General features: G+C 39.8%; 1 protein-coding gene across 1 annotated transcript; it reads right to left on the bottom strand.

Annotated features, from left to right (window-relative positions):
* Positions 1-3992: 3992 nt before the first annotated feature.
* Positions 3993-13690, bottom strand: OTOL1 (otolin 1). Its single transcript, XM_030328963.1, has 4 exons — positions 13327-13690; positions 9798-9887; positions 5508-5579; positions 3993-4891 (listed from the first exon to the last, which is right to left on the bottom strand). The coding sequence occupies exons 1-4, from the start codon at positions 13688-13690 to the stop codon at positions 3993-3995; spliced, it is 1425 nt and encodes a 474-aa protein (XP_030184823.1).
* Positions 13691-21876: the final 8186 nt, after the last annotated feature.

Raw genomic sequence — 21876 nt, 5'->3', positions numbered from 1 at the left:
CAGGAAAGTGCGAGGGAAAGCAGGGGCCACATCACATGGGCCCTTTCTGGTCATAAGGATTCAGCATCTACTCCAGATGAGAGAGGAGCCTTACGAGGCTGTGAGCAGAGAAGATGATACTTTTTTTTTTTTTTTAAACAGGATTTCTTTGAAGGAGTCAGGGGAAGAAATGGAGATACTGTTTTTGGACCCAAGCAAGAATGGCTCTTGCCCTGAGCTCCATGCTTTAGAGGGTTCTGCATAAAACAAACACACAGCATGTAAATTTATGATAGTACCCAAGGCATCTTTTCTAGAGATCAAGGCTCCATTCTAGCACAGCACAGCTTGCAGTCTTAAATAAGTATTCCTATTACGATCAGTTTCAGGCCCTGGGGAAACTCGTCTCCACACCTCTTGCCTAATGTTCATCAAATAAAAGGTGATTGTCTCCAAATGCCATCAAGGCTAATGGGCGGTATTGCTGCAAACATAGGAGATGGATAGTCCTTTCGGGTGTGAAGAGGGTTTGAGCAATGAATGTGCTTAAGAGAAATACAACTTATCAACTTCCTAAGATTGTATCTCAGGTGTGCTGAGCATCCATTTTCTTGCTCTCTTCATGTTCCTGTTCCTCATTCTTGAAGTACTCATGACTTGCCTGATGTTTGCAACAGTTGCATGCTTAGTGGCTGGAAATATTAAACAATTCATATCTCTCTAAATTTGTATGTATGCAGGCCCACACAGAAAATTCAAGATGGATCTAGATTCTAGAATATTGTGTTAAGAGATGGTGGAAATGTCAGTAGAAGTGATCATTGTTTATATGATGAAATTTAAGTATTTGCAAAATTGTTTACCATCATAATGCATTATGCACAACCCTAATTACAATTTTTGAACATGGTATGTACTATTCATGGTTCATTTTTAAAACTTATTGTTAACCCAGCTAAACAAATATTCTCCAAATTGAAATTAACTTTTAAAAATTAATTTTTTAGGGGCACCTGGGTGGCTCATTGGTTAAGTGTCTCACTCTTGATTTCAACTCAGGTCATGATCTCATAGTTCGTGAGTTCGAGCCCCATGTCAGGCTCTGAGCTGACAGTGCAAAGCCTGCTTGGGATTCTCTCTGTCTGTCCATCTCTCTCAAAATAAAATAACTTTTAAAAAGTAATAATTTTTTTATTTTTTTCTATTTTTATATCTATTTTTATATTAAATATAATTTATTGTCAAATTGGCTTACATACAACACCCAGTGTTCATCCCAACAGGTGCCCTCCTCAATGCCCCTCACCCACTTTCCCCTCTCACCCCCCCCCATCAGCCCTCAGTTTGTTCTCAGTATTTAAGCGTCTCTTATGGTTTGCCTCCCTCCCTTTCTGTAGCTTTTTTTCCCCCCTTTCCCTCCCCCATGGTTTTCTGTTGAGTTTCTCAGGATCCACATATGAGTGAAAACATGTGGTATCTGTCTTTCTCTGCCTGACTTATTTCACTTAGCATAACACCCTCCAGTTCCATCCACATTGCTACAAATGGCCAGATTTCATTCTTTCTCACTGCCGAGTAGTATTCCATTGTATATATAAACCACATCTTCTTTATCCATTCGTCAGTTGATGGACATTTAGGCTCTTTCCATAAGTTGGCTATTGTTGAAAGTGCTGCTATGAACATTGAGGGTACAAGTGCCCCTATGCATCAGCACTCCTGTATCCCTTGGGTAGATTCCTAGCAGTGCTATTGCTGGGTCATAGGGCTGACAGTGCAAAGCCTGCTTGGGATTCTCTTTGTCTCTCTGCCTCTGTCTCTCTCTCAAAATAAAATATCGTTTAAAAAGTAATAATTTTGGGGGCGCCTGGGTGGCTCAGCTGGTTAGGCGTCTGACTTTAGCTCAGGTCATGATCTCACAGTTCGTGAGTTCAAGCCCCTCATGGGGCTCTGTACTGACAGCTCAGAGCCTAGAACCTGCTTCAGATTCTGTGTCTTCCTCTCTCTCTGCCCCTCCCCCACTCACTCTCTGTCTCTCAAAAAATGAATAAATGTTAAATAAAGTTTTTTAAAAAGTAATTTTTAAAAAATAACATGAATTATGTGGAAAACTTAATTATGAAAACATACACTTTGCTAAATTTAAGTTTTTTAAAAATAACATCTAGAGGATAAAAGTATAGCAATTCATTAACATCTTTCTCTACTAGTCATCCAAATACCACCTGCCCATTAATAGAACAGCCAGACACACACAATAGTAATTTAGTCATCTTTGATAGTTTGTTAACTGTCAGTCCTAAAAACCATAGCTTTTTTTTTCACTTTTTCAACATGAAAATATACATTAAAATAAGACGATAGAATATATTTTCAATAAATATATTTTAAACATACATATAAATCTCAAAAGGGAATCACGTTTTTCAAAGTTTATTTGTCTGGAAGAGTGAGACCAGAGAGCTGCCTATCACCCACTTCCCAGTTTGACTCACTGAGGTTTTCAAATCTATGTAACTACACGCCTTCATTGATCCGAATTTAATTTGGATTCAATAAATTGGTTTCTTTTAAAAATGAGGCTGCTGGGGCACCTGGGTGGCTCAGTCGGTTAAGCGTCCGACTTCGGCTCAGGTCACGATCTCGCGGTCCGTGAGTTCGAGCCCCGTGTCAGGCTCTGGGCTGATGGCTCAGAGCCTGGAGCCTGTTTCAGATTCTGTGTCTCCCTCTCTCTCTGCCCCTCCCCCGTTCATGCTCTGTCTCTCTCTGTCTCAAAAATAAATAAATGTTAAAAAAAAATTTTAAAAAAATGAGGCTGCTGAGTTGTTATATATTCACAATTATTGAATATTCACATTGCAAGTGAATTCCCAAATACCCACCTGTTCAGTGAATAACCAGAATTAATTAGTATAGACATGATGATAATGAAGCCAAACAATTTATCCAAATTAAATGTTCTTCCATGAAGAAAGGAAGGGCTGAAATTTTAGATCAATAATGATTTCATAAATAAAAACGTTGAAAAAAAAATTTAAAAAAAAAAAATAATGATTTCATTTTACTCTTGACTCTTTGGGGGACATTTAGTTTTTCTAAGCACAACAATTTGATGAATGGCTGGATCTTTGCTATGACTCAGCAATAGCTTTATCAACTTTCCTTTGTTTTTAAATGTTTATTTATTTTGAGAGAGAGAGAGAGAGAGCACTTGAACATGCATGTGTGGAAGAGGGGCAGAGAGAAAGGGAGAGAGAGAGTCCCAAGCAGGCTCCATGCTGTCAGCAAAGAGCCCAGTGAGGAGCTCGGTCCCACAAACAGCGAGATCATGACCTGAGCTGAAATCAAGAGTCCAATGCTTAACTGATTGAGCCACCCAGGAGCCCTTTTACAAACTTACTTTTTACCTTTTATCCAACACACATGGCCACCTAATACAGGATTTTTATGGGCAAACTTTTGCATTGATTAATTTTGAAGATATTTTAGCTATTTTTTATCATTCTTTCTGTGCATTCTCCTTGAATTAAACTGACAAGGGAATAGCTCCATTTCGTTGGAAGTCAATCCTAACAGTTTCTAAACTCTTGAGAATACCAGCCCATCATGTGTCACTTGTTAGCCTTACACTCACACAGAAAAGAGTTGCACACACCTATATGAGATATACAAGATATTTGGTAAGAATATATTTATTAATTACAGATGTCAATCATATTTTATATGCAGATATTATTTAAATGGCATGGGAAATGGCATTATAATGCTAAATGAAAAAAGCTAACTACAAAATTAATAGACACATGTTTCCAATACATATAAATATATTTTTTAAAAGTGATGTCTTAAAATAGGCAGAGTAATTGACTTTAGGTTATACAATATTTTTCTTATTTTTCCTGTATTATTTTTATACTCATGAAAAACATAATGAAAGTTGTTCTTTTTAGTAACACTACCTGTGTTGCCTGACTTATTCCACTGAACCCAAACTACAGCGTTCAAGACACAGCTTATGGTGAAATTCCAGAATTTTCCTCTGGGTACAAAAGGAACCCAGTAAAAATGCTATCATCCTCAGGGCTGACATAGACCCCATTCCAATCTTTCGAAACTTCCAACCAGACTTGGTCCCCTGCACTTAATTTCAGGATGATAAGAAGAGAGGCCTGGTCTATTTCATGGCCATAGAGCGTTTCTCTGGACTTGAACTGCTTCTTATTCTGGGCCACCAGGCTGATGCGAGCGGGTCTGCCTCTCACAGTGACATGGTAGGAAAATACATATGCGCCAGGAACACTACAGTTAAATTTGCCAGTGACAGGGCTGTAATTCCCTTGGTCATTATAGAGAACCTTGTCAAATTTGATTGGGATGTTGGGAGGAGGGAAAGGCTTCGATAAAGTGGCGCTGAAGGCTGACCGCAGCACTCTGGCCACCTCCCCCTTGGAGCCTTTGAAGCCCCGAGAGCCCTTCTTGCCAATAGATCCCCGGACCCCTTTGCTCCCAACCTCACCTTTTGGCCCCACAGGCCCCGCAAGACCAGGAGGACCTAACTCTCCCTTTTCTCCTTTAACTCCTGGATCCCCTGGGGCCCCAGGCAGGCCATCTGGGCCGCTTTTGCCTTCCGTTCCAGTATCTCCTTTGCTACCTTTTTCCCCTTTCAGACCCTCCTCACCTTTTTCTCCCTTCCCTCCCCTCTGCCCAGACTCCCCACAGCAGCCCTTTTCCCCCATCTCCCCTTTCTCTCCCTTGGCCCCAGGCTCTCCATTCAAGCCAGGTGAGCCCGCAGCCCCCTGGTCTCCTTTATCTCCTTGGGTACCATTTGCACACGTGTCCCCTTTGGAGCCTTTTTGCCCCTTCACTCCTGTCAGTCCGATGTTTCCTCTCTCCCCCTTAGGACCAAGGCCACCTGAAACAGAAAGTTCCAATGACATTCAAGGATCACATTGAACAGAACGCTATTACCACAGAGCTCACGAAACAGAAATGACACCTACTGACTGAGACTGGAACCCCAACTCCTGTCTCAGCCACAGCTGTGCCATTTGGATCCTGCGGCTCTCTCACAGGGGTAGGAGTTAATGCCACCAAGTAGTGACAACCTATATTTAAATCTCATAAATCTAGTTCTATTTTTTTTTTTTTTTTGTACTTTTAAGATAAGAAACAGGAGTTAGAACCACAGCGACCCATGGTAGTCCATTACCCTTTGTGTTTTGGCCCAACCCAAGTATTCCCCTACATCTCCACGAAGTCCATCCAAACCCAAAATCTCACAGGCAGAGAAGCTGAAGCTGTCTTTTTCCCAAAGACAGCTAGACTGAGGACACAAGCTCAGAAGCTTTTATTTAGTCTCCAAACTACCTGACCAGCACTTGTTGCACTCCAGCAATCAGGACACTGAAGTATGAGAATAAAAGCAATTCATATGTCCATCTTACCTCCTGCATAAGTACAAACAGGAAGAAAATTAGGGGCTGTGCTGCACACATGACTCAACGCAATAGATACAGTTTATACTCTACCTGGTTCTCCGGGTTTTCCCGGGTATCCTGGGGCTCCACTTGTTCCTTGGTCCCCACGTTCCCCCTTAAGTCCTAAAATGATACCAAGATTAACTTTCTTCCAACTATATTAGTTATGGTATAACCAACATCCATTTTGCAACCATGTTACAATCCAACACTTCCTCTAACAAAATGGATAAAGGAAAAACGATATAGGAAAAAAATTTATTGAGCACGATTAGGAATATTTTGTTCCAGTTGATGGTGAACCATTTAAACAAGATTTGGGATAGTGCCAATCTCTTTGCACAAAATTCAGCTTTTCCCCCAGCATTCCCCTTACTCTTCAAATCTCTCATGAAATTCATGATATTTTGTCTTGTTATTTATGTGTTTGTTTTTTCTTCTTATGAATCTTGAATAACAGTTAAAATATCCCCTTCTTTATGTTCCCCACAATGCCTAAAAAAGAGTGTCACCACCATATACCACAGAGCACACGTTCTGCAATTAGCTAAAACTAATCATATCAAAAACCCTTCCCGGGGCACCTGGGTGGCTCAGTCGGTTAAGCTTCCGACTTTGGCTCAGGTCATGATCTCACGGTTCATGGGTTCGAGCCCCAGGTTGGGCTCTGTGCTGACAGCTCGGAGCCTGGAGCCTGCTTCAGATTCTGTGTCTCCCTCTCTCTCTGCCCCTCCCCCACTCATACTCTGTCTCTGAAAAATAAATAAAATATTAAAAAATTAAACAAAAAAAACCCATCCAGGATAGTGAATATAAATACAAATATAAATATAAAATGTAAATATATAGTCCTTGACATAGAGCATTAGGGAAAAGCCAATTTTCATTGTGTTTGGAATTTTTTGCATATGCTCTTTGGACAAATCACAGAACTGTAAAAATTCATGTTTGAAAAGAAATCTAAAGATCTAGGTTTTGGGATATTTTCCCAGTGCCACAAAATGCATTTTTATACTGGACCTGCTAAAGGCCCCTCCTGTTACAGTACAACCACACTAAATTCATTTTTATTGAAAATGATAATAGCAGTAATAATAGTAGGAGGAATAATAGTTAACTTTTATTGAGCATTTCCTTTGTGCCAGGTAATGTTCCAAGTTCTTAACAAGATTTTTAAAGAATTTAATCCAGGGGCACCTGGGAGGCTCAGTCAGTTAAGCATCTAACTCTTGATTTGAGCACAGGTCATGATCTCACAGTTTCTGAGTTCAAGCCCTGTGTTGGGCTCCACATTGAGAGTGTGGAAGCTGCTTGGGATTCTGTGTCTCCCTCTCTCTCTGCCCTTCCCTTGCTTTCTGTCTCTCTCTCTCTCTCTCTCTCTCTCTCTCTCTGTCTTTCTAAATAAATAAATAAACTGTAAAAAAAATTAATCTGGTGGCTCAGTCAGTTAAGTGGTCGACTCTTGATTTCCCATCAAGTTATGATCTCACTGTCATGAGATCCAGCCCAGAGTCAGGCTCTACATCCAGCATGGAACCTGCTTGGTATTCTTTCTCTCCCACTCTCTCCGACCCTCCCCTGCTCGTGTGTGGGCATGTGCTCAAGTGTTCTCTCTCTCTTTCAAAAATAAAAAAAATAAGTAAATAATTTTTAAAAATTAATCCAACCTTTTCAATTCAAAATTAATTCTTATTTGATATTAACATAGCCTCTTGGATAACAGAGAGACTCATATAAGAGAGCACATTTCATCAATGGGAACATTTTTCATTTACAGAAGTATATAGCATCTCCCCTCAAGAAAGATAGAGCAGATATTTTTACCACTTTTTATCACAGAAGAAACTGAAGTATGAATGTTTACAAATTTGTATACAGTCAAACATGACTGTATGTAACATTGGTTGGCATCAGTTTGCCAACCATATTATTTATGATACAACTAATATTTTTTTACTTTTTTAATTTATTAATTTTATTTATTTGGTTTTATAGATATAACTCCTTTCTTATGTGCTGAAAATTTTTAAATTTTACTTTCTTTTTTTTTAATTTAAACCCAAGTTAGTTAACATATAGAGTAGTAATGATTTCAGGAGTAGAATTTAGTGATCCATCATTTATGTACAATGCCCAGTGCTCATCCCAACAAGTGCCCTCCTTAATGCCCATCATCCATTTAGTCCATCCCCCCACCCAATATCCTTCCAGTAAGCTTCAGTTTGTTCTCTGTATTTAAGAGTCTCTTATGGTTTGCCTCCCTTCTTATCTTATTTTTACTTCCCTTCCCCTATGTTCATCAGTTTTGTTTCTTAAATTCCACATATGAGTGAAATTATGTGAAATTTGTCTTTCTCTGACTTACTTTGTTTTTTTGTGTTATTTTTGTTAGGGAAAAAGAAATCCCATGTCAAATTACAAATCATGAGAAGAGACTCCCCCCACCACCAAATTTCACAAGACCAGCTAGAGAAATCCCACATAAGTTTTCTTTCTTTCTCAGCAGTTTTCTAAGTAGCTGACCCCCTTCCATTACCATTCCACATAAAATTTACAATTTGGAAATTAACCCATAGGCCATCAGGAGAATATCTGTATCCCTTTGGAGAGAACCCAACTCTGAATGGAAGTGAAGGACTATTCTAACCCCCGTCCTTGCCAATACTCATATACCAGCCTTACTGCACAGTTATTCTGGTTCTCAAGTTCAATTTAACTGCTTACATTGACTTTACTTAATCAGGTTGTGATGAACCAGAATGCAGTCATTCAACTCATTTATTATTTTAACTTTCAATCTTAACCAAGAGTCCAAGCTAAGTCTGGAAATAAAAAGAAAGTAGAGTTGCCCCTTTATAGAGACTGGCTGGATGATTTTCTACTTTTGATCTTTCATCAAAGTGTAATCTTAAGAACCTTATCTTATGATACTTCCCTGTTTTTTCTTCTACTTCCAGAAGTCTGGCTTCCAAAATGTATGAATCACTGGGGAGGTTCATCACTCATCTTTATTTCACAGGGCTTTCCGCTAACATAATTCAGCCACAAAAGGATTAAATGTTTCCGAGAATGAAAATCGCATAACTGACAACTGTGAAGGAGCTCTTTCTTACCTTAGCATCTTTTTGGAGTAATTACTTCACTGAATATTCTACTAGAAATGAGTTAGACAGTTCCTCAGCCATGTGGAGGGTGATGTATAGATGATATTAGGTCTTTTGACATGTGACACTGAGGCTAAAACATTTAACTTGATGGATAGATGGTATTTCTACAGGCTGGTAGTATTCACTGCGGAATTTTTAAATGTCCCGGTGAATCTATAACCTTCCCTCAATGTCTTGAAGCACTTAGAGAACCAGGGATTTCCCCTGGCTGATAGATCTATGGAATTACAGAATTTCTGAGCCGGAAAAGATCTATGAAAGCACACATAACCACAAATCTTCTTTGATAGTAAATAGGGTATAAATAAATACCTAGTCTATTCCCCATTGATTTCCAGATGAGGTAAAGTGACTGGTACAAGATCATTGCTACAAGCTTGATTTCTTCCATTTTAATTCAGTGCTCTTTCCACTCCTGATTGGAGTGAGCCAAAAAGGCATGTCATATTCTCCTTAGTAAGGATGCTATCCATCTAAACAGAATAATTCTATAGGGTTGCCTGCTCTAGTTAGTTTTATCTAATACAAAATTAATGTGTATCATGAGGAAGAGCTCACTCAGGAGTATACCGGAAAGGATCCTTCCCCAGAGACTATACCCTGTGGTTCCCAGTCACTAGGTCAGCTGTGTGGCCAACAAGACAGAGAAAAGATGTGTGAGGGGTGCCTGGGTGGCTCAGTCAGTTAGGCGTCCAGCTCTTAATTTCTGCTCAGGCCATGATCTCATGTTCATGAGATTGAGCCCCGCATCAGGCTCTGGGTGGGTGTGGAGCCTGCTTAAGATTCTTTCTCTCCCTCTCCCTCTGCCCCTCCCCTGCTCTCACGTGCCTGCGCTCTCCCTCTCTTGCGCGCGCGCGCTCTCTCGCGCTCTCTCTCTCTCTTAAAAAGAAGAAAAGACAAGATGCGTGAGAGCCTACATGTGTGGAGGGGAAGGAGGGAGGGTGGAGAGAAAGAGAGAAACATTACCAGAAAAGTTTAAAGTCCCTCAATAGACTATTTATAAAGTTAACATTTTTATATCAACTATAACTTGCAATATGCCTTACCAAGTTTTTTACATTTTTAAAAATTGATCCACCTGCAAGAATATGGTATTTACTTAGCAGGTTGCTCTCCTGAAAAATGATACAGAACATGTCTTGAGTTTTGACATGAAATGGATATAAGTACCTACCCTTCTCTCCTTTCTGGCCTTTTGGACCTGGGGGTCCAACAATTCCTGGTGGCCCTGGGATCCCCATTCCACCAGCCTCTCCCTTAAGACCTGGAAATGAGATTTAAAACCATCAGGATAAAAAAAAAAATTCTCTTTTGAAATTCATTAGTTCTGGGAAAAAAAAAATTTTTTAGGCATCATTTCATTGAGACCAATAACTGTCAGAGTCTTAATAATAAAATCCGGGTAAGACTAAAACAACTACATAATCCTAAGGACAATATTTTTCTCTGATTTATAATTTTGTGCCACCTGAATAGATAAATTGAGCCCATTAGTCCTTGTCACTGGATTCATGGCAGCAGTGAAACGATTCAGGGAAGCACTGCCATATCAAACAACAAGGACAAAATGATTATCTGGCTCTTAACCTCACATGGACCACACTCTCTAATTGGAAGTAAAACCCAATACCTAGCATTTTTGGTTTTCTCATTCATTCACTTATGCATTTTTTCAGGAAGTATTGCTGAGGCCTCCTAGACACCAAGCACCATACGAGGTGTTAAGAATCAGCTATCAACATCCCAGCTGCTCTTTCCCTGGTGGAGCTGAGAGCCTGGGAGAGATAAACACTGAACAATAACCACACCAATAAGTAGAAATTATCACATTGCAGCTAGTGAGGCAAAGGAAAACAGGAAAGTCCCATTATAGATTGTGCTAAAAGAACCTAATTTATGCTATCAGAGGAGACATCCCTGGGAAAATGACAAATGAACGAATTAGGATTTTCTGAGACAAAAAAAAAAAAAAAAGAAAAAAGAAAAAAGAAAAAAAAAAACAACCCCAAAATACATAGATGAGCATTTCGGGAAAAGACCATGGTGTTTTTAAGAAACTGAAAGACGAGCACAGTGGGTGGGGCGCCTGGGTGGCTCAGTTAGTTAAGTGTCCAACTCTTGGTTTCAGCTCAGGTCATGATCTCGAGGTTTGTGAGTTCGAGCCCCGCATTGGGCTCTGCGCTGGGGGTGCAGAGCCTGCTTGGGATTCTCTCTCTCCCTCTCTCTCTGCCTCTCCCACACACTTTCTCTCAAAGTAAACAAATAAAGTTTACAAAAATGATAATAAAATAAAATAGTTGGGTTTGAGAGGGTTTATTGTCATTTTCAAGTTTGTTTAATGTCCCTCTTATGCTAGATTTCTAACTTTTTAACCAAACAGCATTTTTGAAACACTGAAACAGTAGAATAAATATCTATGAATCTCAGAAACAAGACCCTATTAGGCTGAGAAGAGGAAAAGACTCCTACTACAGCTAACTGGAAAAACAAACACAATTTATTGAGCACTTATTCCAGCAGGTACCACAGTGAGTCTTTACGTGTATTACCTCATTCTGTCTCTTGATGAACCCATGAAGTTTGTACTATTCTTATCCCATTTTATTACTCTCTTTATTGTTTATTTATTTTTGAGAGAGAGAGGGAAAAAAAGAGAGAATCAGCAGGGGAGGAGCAGAGAGAGGGAGACACAGAATCCAAAGCTGGCTCCAGGCTCTGAGCTGTCAGCACAGAGCTGGTCGCAGGGCTCGAACTCAAGAACCATGAGATCATGACCTTAGTCGAAGTTGGATGCTTAACTGACTGAGCCACCCAGGCACCCCTTAATTTTTTTTTTTGATTTTCATGTATTTTTGAGACAGAGAGAGAGAGAAAGAGAGCACAAGCGCAAGCAGGGGAGGGGCACAGAAAGAGAGGGAGACACAGAATCCAAAGCAGGCTCCAGGCTCTGAGCTGTCAGCACAGAGCCCAACATGAGGCTCAAACTTATGAACCACGAGATCATGACCTGAGCCCAAGTCCGATGTTTAACCAACTGAGCCACCCACTCACCCCCCCCCCCACTTCTACTACTTTGTAAACTGAGACTTAGGTAATGACGCTTCCCAAAGGCAGGACCATGATAGACAAGACATTCTGAGCTCTTGAACACTCTGCTCTGTGCTGACTTGGTCAGACTAAAACATATGAGCACCCCAGGCAGGCAAATAATTTGGCATACATCCAAAATGTTTGTCCTATGTATTTAGAGGAGAGACTGAGCTCTGAGAACTTCCCAGCTAATCTACCAAAGGGTGAAACAAAAGCTCTCATGTGACAGACCTACAGCCTTAGAAGACAGTTTAGCAACCAGCTGTGTTTACTTGACCATGCCCTTGGAGGTCTTCACCCTCAAGCAGCTCACCAGCCAGATATGATACTAAGAGGAATTCTGGTAAATGTGATTTTCTCGGTATCATTGCATTTCCAATAATGTTTCAGCAATCCAGAAATCTTCATGCCCTGACCACTGCCCAGCAACTCTACCTTTTAATTCCAGCTCTGCATGAATATTGATCACATTTCCCAAAAGGTTCCTACTGTAGGATGAAATGAATGAAAAGCTTAATGAGGGTGCACAATTTCTGCTTTTATAACTTTAAGTTCTGCAGGCAAGACATAACAAATATATATATGTCATTTTTTCAGGGAATAGCGAATTTTAAACTGACACTCCTCTCTCAATTTTACCTGAGTTCTCTGCTATATGACATGTAAAAGCTGAAATGTATTACAGTAAAACTCAGTATATGCATAATGTATATATTAAAGATATCTTAAATTTTGAAATATGTAACCATGATGTTCAATGGAGAACATTGTTGGGCAAGGATACAGTGTTGCCTTGGAATCTCAATGAAGAGCAAACTGAATCCCGCCCCTTATTCTCCCCGTCCCAGACATGCCATTTCTAATCCTAACTACAAATAGCACTCCAGAAATCCATCAGTCAAGACACATTCTAACTAGCCGGCAGAATTTTCATTTACCCTTTTTACATCAGCCATTAACGAGAAGACTGTACTGGTAGTAAGTTTGTAATGTGAAGAACTGTGTGCCAGGGCTGGGGTTGGGAGCCTGGTTTCTGCTCTAGCCAGCGCTGTCCAATAGAACTTTCTGCACTGATGAAAATGCTCTGTATCTGTACCGCCCAATACAGTAGTCTTTGGCCACGTGTGGCTATTGAGCATTGGAAATGTGGCTAGTGTCATGGAGGAACTGAATTTTTAATATTAATGTTTATGTTTTTTGGGTTTTTTTTTTACATTTTTATTTTATTTTTGAGACAGAGAGAGAGCATGAACGGGGGAGGGGCAGAGAGAGAAGGAGACACAGAATCAGAAGCAGTCTCCAGGCTCTGAGCCATCAGCCCAGAGCCTGACACGGGGCTCAAACCCACAGACCACGAGATCGTGACCTGAGCTGAAGTCGGACGCTCAACCAACTGAGCCACCCAGGCGCCCCTATGTTTATTTTTATTAATAACCACACATGTGGCTGGTGGTCAACACAGCACCCATTTGCATTTGTCACAGTGTTACACCTAGACCCTGTCACCATTTGCAGGACAATGTAGAAACCTTTGGGACAATTCTACCTCCAATCCACCTCTCAACTCCAAGAACATCCAGGTAGGAAATATGGCTTCATGCACTTTCAAATACCTGGCTTTCCAGTCTCTCCAGGTTCTCCTTTTTGCCCTGGGACAGATGAACAACAATCACAGCAATTCAGAAAAAAGTCAGCCGTGTCAAGAGTGAAGTTTTCAAAGGGGAAGAGAGTGGCAGTACCGAAGGCAGAATCTAGGGCTGGGGGGTTGGGGGTCGGTTCCACCATTTCAGCCACTTCTGTGAAAGGCATTTCCTCTTCTTCTGGAGGTGGGCCACTGGACGGCTTTAGACCCTTCGGCATCTCTTTTCCCTCAGATTTCTTCGTAAATTTGGGATGCGGTGTGGTCTTTGCTACTGTGTCCATACCAGCAAAAGCCAAAATAATTAAAATGGCACACAGCCAAGAAAACGTCCACATAGTTGAGGCTGGAAGAAAGATATAATGGGAATATATACACACATATGACATGAGATCCAAATGTAATGATTAAGTGATATAAATATATAAGAAGGAAATATATAAACGCATATGAACCATAAGAATAAACAGTATGCATAATATTGAATGGTATTTTAAATGCATTTTAATGCAAATATGTACTTGAATCACAACAGGATATTTTGTTTACTTAAAATATTTACCATAAGGAAGATTTTGCCTCAATTCTCCTTGCTGGTTGTTTTCCTAGTGCTACATGTTCTAAAATATTGTTTTCAATCATTCAAATTATCTTGCCAACTAGCGAACATGATCTATAATAAATGCAACATGACTTAATAGCTCATATACCCTGTGGAAAACAAATATGTATAATTTCCTGACTGACCTCACTCAGATTTATAGGAATCAAATACATTTGTATTAGAGGGAGATGAAAAATATTGAGCTGAGTAGTTTATTCCAGCAAACTCAATTATTTCAAGAAAAAATACTGGTGAAAGGGTCCTTAAATCTACTAGGGATAATGGTCCTGTTGTGAGAGCAATTTTTTAGAATCTATTGTAATAAATGGAGAGAGAGGGAATAAAAAGATCATAAACTTGGATATATGCTATATCTTCCGATTCTTCACATGTCATTTAACTCTCCAATTCTTCACTTCATCATTTGAGGAGTTTTCCTGAAAACTCACATTTATCCTTGCATTATTTTAATGGGGCAGAGGGTGGTTATTCTTATTAAGGTTTTTATTAATCAGAGTGATATGAGACAAAGTTCCCAATGAAGTGAAATTGTGAAGTGCAGTCCCCAGCAACTCACAGCCGTTCAGATGCTGCCAACAGATGGCCAGGGGTAGAAATGCATGTTTTCTGGTTGGAAAAAGGAGCAGTATGAGGGTAAAGAGAATGGGTTAAGGATCGTAATAACACCTACTATTTATAGAGCTCCTACTATGAGCAGCTGCCTTACACTCACCCATCTAATCAGTTCTCAAAACTGCTCTGCCAGGTAGAAGACACTATTCATCTTCACGAATGAGGACACAGGAACCAAGGGGTTCTACGCCTCATTCAAGATCATGCAATCAGAAGTTATGAATTCAGAGCTGAAATCCAAGTCTGTTTAATTTCAAAGCCTCAGAGCACCTGGCTGGCTCAGTCGGTTAAGCATCCGGCTTCGGCTCAGGTCATGATCTCACAGCTCGTGACTTCGAGCCCCATGTTGGGCTCCGTGCTGACAGCTCAGAGCCTGGAGCCTGCTTCAGATTCTGTGTCTCCCTCTCTCTCTGCCCCTCCCCTGTTCATGCTCTGTCTCTCTTTCTCTCAAAAGTAAATAAACATTTTAAAAAATGCTTTTTTAATTTCAAAGCCTCAATCCTTTCCCACAAATCACATGGCATTTGTAAGGATGACACTAAAGAACAAGAAATTCAAGTGCAGGATCAGTGGAAGAATAAATCAGAGGAGATGAGAAAGGGTTCAGATAAGATGCTGCATTTCTAAAATCATATAAAAATCCCAAAACGCTAACTTTCCTTCAAGTTGTCTTCGCTGCCATATTCACCCTCTCAACCAGTATTTACTGAAAATCAACAATGTCACAAACACTGAGAAATCAAACATAAGCCATGGTGTTTGTCCTTAAGGAGTGTACAGTCTGCTAGGAAAGATGAAAAACAGCAAAATCAAAGAGGAAAGTGTGAAGGGCAAGTGATCACACTGCATTTTCCCAAATATAGACCTGATGCCCCACTCTCCTCCAACCCCTGCAAAAGTGAGCGCATAAACCAGAGTTACTAAGTATCAATCAGCTAAATTCAGGCCCAGCAAAAACCAGACAACAGAAGTATTCCATTTAGATATAAAATAGTTCAAGTTTCATCAATTCACACAATTGCTGTCAGTAAAACCTTCATTTATTTGTTCAACAAACATTTATTTGAGCATCTCTGAAGTGCCAGGTCCTGTGCTGGGTCACAGAACATAAAGACAAGTAAAACCCAGCCCCATCCCTAAGGATCTTGTCTGCACTGAACATCCGAACACAGCAAATATCCAAAGTGCACAGTATCCAAAGTGAAATATTGGTAACTTCTAATTCTCTCGCCACTTTGCCATAAGAACTCAACTTTGCAGAATGCTGAGTATAAATGCTCTAAGACATTGCTTATGCTCTCTTAAACAAATGAAATCATACTGAAAAATAACCCTTTTTTTCCTCACTAAAACATGTCTGTGTTTCACCATGCATACAAAGTATTTCTGACCCTGAAAACATGCTATGATAGCCTCTCGGTAAGCCAATCCTAAGGTGGCCAATAAGAGAGAAGCTGATATAGTAAGAGATAAGCTGTTGGGATTGGGAGGAGAAGGGATCTAACACCAGGAACATGACAGGCATTGTCCAGGCACTTTATAATTATTATTTCAATTACATCACACATGAACCATGCAAGATAAGATTTACTATGTCCATATAATGGATTATAAAACTCAGGCACAACAAAAATAGACACAAAGATCAATAGGACAAAATAGGAAACCCAGAAATAAACCTACAATTATATGGTCGATTAATCTTCAACAAAGCAGGAAAGAATATCCAATTGGAAAAGACAGTCTCTTCCACAAATGGTAATGGAACAACTTTCCAGGAACATGGAAAAGAATAAAGTGGACCACTTTCTTACACCATACACAAAAATAAATTCAAAATGGATGAAAGACCTAGATGTGAAACTGTAAAAATCCTAGAAGAAAACACAGGCAGTAACTTCTTTGACATCAGCTGTAGCCACTTCTTTCTAGATATGTCTCCTGAGACAAGGGAAACAAAAGCAAAAATGAACTATTAGGATTACATCAAAATAAAAACCTTCTGCACGGCGAAGGAAACAATCAACAAAACTAAAAGGCAACTGAAGGAATGGGAGAAGATATTTGCAAATGACATATCAGATAAAGGGTTAGTATCCAAAATATACTAAGAACATATAAAACTCAACACCAAAAAACAGATAACCATTCAAAAAATGAGCAGAAGACATGAGTAGACATTTTTCCAAAGAAGACATACAGAGGGCCAACAGGCACATGAAAAGATGCTCAACATCACTAACCATCAGGGAAATAAAAATCAAAACTACAATGAAATATCACCTCACACCTGTCAGAATGGCTAAAATTAACAACATAAGAAATAGCAGGTGCTGGTGAGGATGTGGAGAGAGGGGAACCCTCTTGCACTGTTGGTGGTAATGTAAACTGGTACAGCCACTTTGCAAAACAGTATGGAGATTCCTCAAAAAGTTAAAAATAGAACTACCCTAGTACCCAGCAAGTGCACTGCTATTTACTCAAAGGATACAAAATTACTAATTCAAAGGGATATATGCACCCTGATGTTTATAGTAGCATTATCTACAATAGCCAAACTATGGAAACAGCCCAAGTGTATGTCGATCAAAAAACAGATAAAGAAGATGTGATATGTATATATACACATACATGGTATGTTACTCAGCCATAAAAAAAGATTGAAATCTTGCCATTTGCAATGACATGGATGAAGCTAGAGAGTATTACGCTAAATGAAATAAATCAGTCAGAGAAAGACAAATGTCATATGATTTCACTCATATGTGGAATTTAAGAGGCAAAACAAAAGAGCAAAGGGTGAAAAGAGAGAGAGAGAGAGATAAACCACAAAATAGATTCTTGACTATAGAGAACAAACTGATGGTTACTGGAGGGGAGGTGGATGGAAGGATGGGTTAAATAGGTGATGGGGATTAAGGAGTGCACTTGTGATGAGCACCAGGCGATATATGGAGGTATATATCATATACTATATATATAATTCTCTGTATTATATATAGTACTATATTATACACCTGAAACTAATATTACACTATATGTAAATTAACTGGAATTTAATTAAAAATTCCCATCAGTGGATGAATGGATAAAGATGTGGTATATATATACAACGGAGTATTGCTCAGCAATCAAAAAGAATGAAATCTTGCCATTTGCAACTACGTGGATGGAACTGGAGGGTATTATGCTAAGTGAAATAGTCAGAGGAAGACAAGTATCACATGCCTTCACTCATATGAGGACTTTAAGACACAAAACAGATGACCATAAGGGAAGGGAAGAAAAATCATATAAAAACAGGGAGGGAACAAAACATAAGAGACTTGTAAATATGGAGAACAAACAGAGGGTTACTGGAGGGGTTGTACGAGGGGGAATGGGCTAAATGGGTAAGGGGCATTAAGAAATCTACTCCTGAAATCATTGTTGCACTATATGATAACTAATTTGGATGTAAATTTAAAAAATAAAATTAAAAAGAAAAAATACTTAAAAATTCAGGCACAGAAAGTTAAGTAGCCTGCCTGAGATCACAGTTTAGTAAGCAGTAGAGCTAGGATTAAAACCTAGGCCCATTTGACTCCAAAGTCAGCCCATGCACTTTCCACTGTCCCATGTTGCCTGGGGATTAATGAGTGACCATTGATGCTGCAGAAGGCATTAAGCTGAACCCTTCATGGAGCTCAGCTCTAGGCCCTTCAGTGGAAGAAAGATATTTCCCACTGAGAAGAAACAGGAACTTAATGGGAGACATGAAGAAGAGAGATGAGAAGTCTGGCTCTGATGGTGGAACGTACTAGTGTGGAGCAAACAAAGTTACAGAGGGAAACAAAGCACATCCAGCCAGAAACCAAAGAGCTACAGAAAAGAATGAGCAGAGCAACAAATGTAAGGAAGGTGCTTGGTGTCTGTATTTGGAAGTGTGAATTGTCCTCATATGTTTTCCTTGCATTGTGGCTTCCTGCTTCCCAATTTAAGTCCAGATATTAAAGGATAATGTAGTCGGTACATTAAGACTATGATGAGGCTCCCCAAGAATTTGTACATGAGGAAGATATAGGCCCTTTGAAAACCAACAGAGGAAGAGTTGATAGCAAGCTGACAGTACATATATGTAATTTCTTTTCAATTGAAATTTTTTCATGTTGATGAAAAAACATAAAAACCTAACCGAACACAACTTCCACGAGTTAAGCAAGTAAGGGCTTCTAATCAAATTTTAAGTCACTGAAACAATAAAACATGACTCAGATGCCAGCTAACACTGAAGTTTAATGCAGGTGTAAATCTTAACACAGTGATTAGAAGTAAAAATTCTAAATATTGCCTGGAACATAAATGTTTCAAGAGCAAAAAGTTAGGTATCTTTTGTTTCTATGTTCCCAGTGCCTAGCATAATGTTTGCGAATAATATGTATCCTATTAATGTTTGCTGTACTGAAATGAAGTAAATATAATAGATTGCATTATTTTCTCCAATTTTCCATTCCACCCTGTATTCACACTGTTTGATATATGAATTTTGCACAAAAGAAATGACGTCTGTACTCCAAACCCTTGACTTTGAGTTCAGCCATGTGATTTTGGCCAATAGAATGAGATGGCAGTGACAGGGTGCCATATCCAAGCCTAGGTTCCAAGAGCCCTTATGTGCTTCCACTTGCTCTCTTGCAGTTTGGCCATTTCCCTAGAATATGCATGGACAAGTTTGCTTGTCACAGAGAAGGATGAGAGACACATGGAGCAGAGTTCAGGTAAGCTGCCCTAGTCAAGTACAATCTAGATAATAGTCCCTAGCTGATCTTCAGACATATGAGTGAGCCCAGATGAGACGGGTTAAGGCCAGTCTAGACCAAACAACCCTCACGAATCCCACAGAACATGCTAGTTATCTACACTTGTGCAAAAAGGACCTCAAACTCAGAAACTGAAAACAACTTTTATCGTAGCTCACAATTTCATGGTCAGGAATGTGGGCCTGGGTCAGTTATGCGATTCTTCTGCTCCATGAGACATACTTAGGGTCACTTAGCAGTATTCAGCTCAGCCATTGCATGGGATAGTCTAGAAAGGCCTCACCGCAAGTCCAATGCCTTGTTAGAAATGGAAGAAAAGTGGGCTCTCCAATCACCTGGCCTCTCTAGCGTGCCAGTTTCGAGATTGTCAGGTTTCTTCAGTCATGCCTTGGGGCTCCCAAAGAGAGAATTCCAAGAACATGGAAGCTGCCAATCCATTTAGGCTATACCTAAGAATGGCACAACATCTGTGTTAAGTTTCATTAGTCATGGCAGTCACAGAGGCCAGGCAGACTCAGAGGGAAGGGGCATAGCCTCTACTTCTCAGTGAGAGGAGTGCCAAATAATCTCTGGCCATCTTGAGTCCACCACAGACACTCAAGCTATAATTTGTAAGTCATGGAATTTTGACAGGATCAGCAGCAAAAGCTAACTAATATCAATAGCTCCAACCTCTAGCCTAACACCGTATTTGCTATCGTTGAGACAGAACTAAGCGGCCTCCAGGCAGCACCATCTTGTCTTCAACCAGCAGCAGACATCCTGTGTGCTCCCCCAACTCGTCAATCTGCCCCCATAGTCCTGGAAGTTGCACCCATTGACGGTTCCTAAACAGAGCTTGAGCCAACCTTTGTTGAAATGCTATCAGAAGGGATCTTGAAGATTCTTCAAACTTGAATGCCCCTTCCAACCTTGAGAGTCTATGATGTGGTCTTATAACAGTAGATACTTTTACAATAAGTGAAAATCTGTTCGTAACATAAAATTCCACTCTAAGTGTAGGGGACACTACATTTCCTCTACTGATATACTTTTCTCTCTCATTAAGATAGTGCCCATGCTTGGGAGGACATCCTGTGAAGATTCATTAGTTCTTTTCTCAACTTAGAAGTAAGGTATTTATATTGATTTAATAGTCTACGTTTGTAAAATGACTTGACAAGTTTCATGTGGAGGCTAGGGCCATGGATTACAAAGAAATTTAATAACTGACTAGCAAGTACTCTACTATAAGGACTAAAAGGGATTGGCTTTGTAGCCGGCCAGTCATGAGTAGGGTTGAGCTCTTCCACTTACTAGTTGCTTCATTTGGAACAGGTTAGCGTACCTCTCTAAGTCTTGGTTCCTCGATTCTAAAATGGAGATGATAACAGTAGCTTCATTTTGTATGGTCGTGAAAGTTAATGAGATAATGCATGAATAGCTCTTAACACAGTGCCCTTAGTAACTGTTGGGCTATTATTTTAGTGAGGATTAGATCTAATGAAATTAACTAGCCAGAAATAGTATTTCAAAGCAGTGACAAGTGTTTCCTATTCTCATATTGTGTCAGACTGGCAGTTGGCCCATTTCTATCCTCTTTTATGTTCTCCTCTATATCTCAAGGGCTCAAAGCCTAAGAACTACTTTTCCCAGAATCTCTTGTCATCAGGTTCCAGTTTAGTTTCTGCCAGTGAGAGACACTTACACAGAAGACGGGAAAATAGCAAAAGCCATGATTCTTCTGCTGGCAGCAGCTGGAATGCAGGGACTTCGGCAGAATTGAAGTTTGACACACCAACACGGCTTCCTGCCTTGGTTCTGTGGGTGGCTGTGACCACTGACAGAAGTCTTCTGCAGGTCCTGCCCTGGGCATCAGTAGCAAAATCCCAAATCTCTGAAGGTTAGAGGCAAACCTGACAGCTAGTGACAGCCCTGTACCTCTCCCGCCTTCAATGACTGCATCAGCACCCGATTACTCGTACTAAATTCCAGATTTAATCCTGTACCGCATCCTGAATCCTACACTATTATTCTTCTCCAATTACTTTATCTCCACTTCCTTTATCATACACTCCCAGGCTGTCTTATATACTGTCTTATATCCAATCTTACATTCTTTTTCTTACCCTAACCACTCTTCATCCATCTATAACATCTTAATCTGTTAGAAACTAGCTGGATCCAATTATGTCCCAAGAAGTTTTGTCAGAAGATCCTCCCACAATGTTCTGAGCCTGCACGTATATAATCCACACTAATGTTGTATTCCAGGTGCATTCTTGAATGCTGATTTAAGTATAAATGTTGACTTTAAAATAATTTGAAGCATGTGGATATGTATGGATCAGTTCTCCATCTGTGAAAGTGTTGACATTTGTTTTACTTTATATAGAGCAACCTTCACCCTGTGACCTTTGTATAGTTATATAAAATTATTAGATGAACTTTTATGTGTTTCGTATTCCTTTTCTATCTTAATAGTTACTTTTGGCTTCTCACATTTCAT

This window comes from Lynx canadensis, chromosome C2, assembly GCF_007474595.2.
Source record: "Lynx canadensis isolate LIC74 chromosome C2, mLynCan4.pri.v2, whole genome shotgun sequence".
Classification (NCBI taxonomy): domain Eukaryota; kingdom Metazoa; phylum Chordata; class Mammalia; order Carnivora; family Felidae; genus Lynx; species Lynx canadensis.
This window is presented reverse-complemented; position numbering and strand designations above follow the sequence as displayed.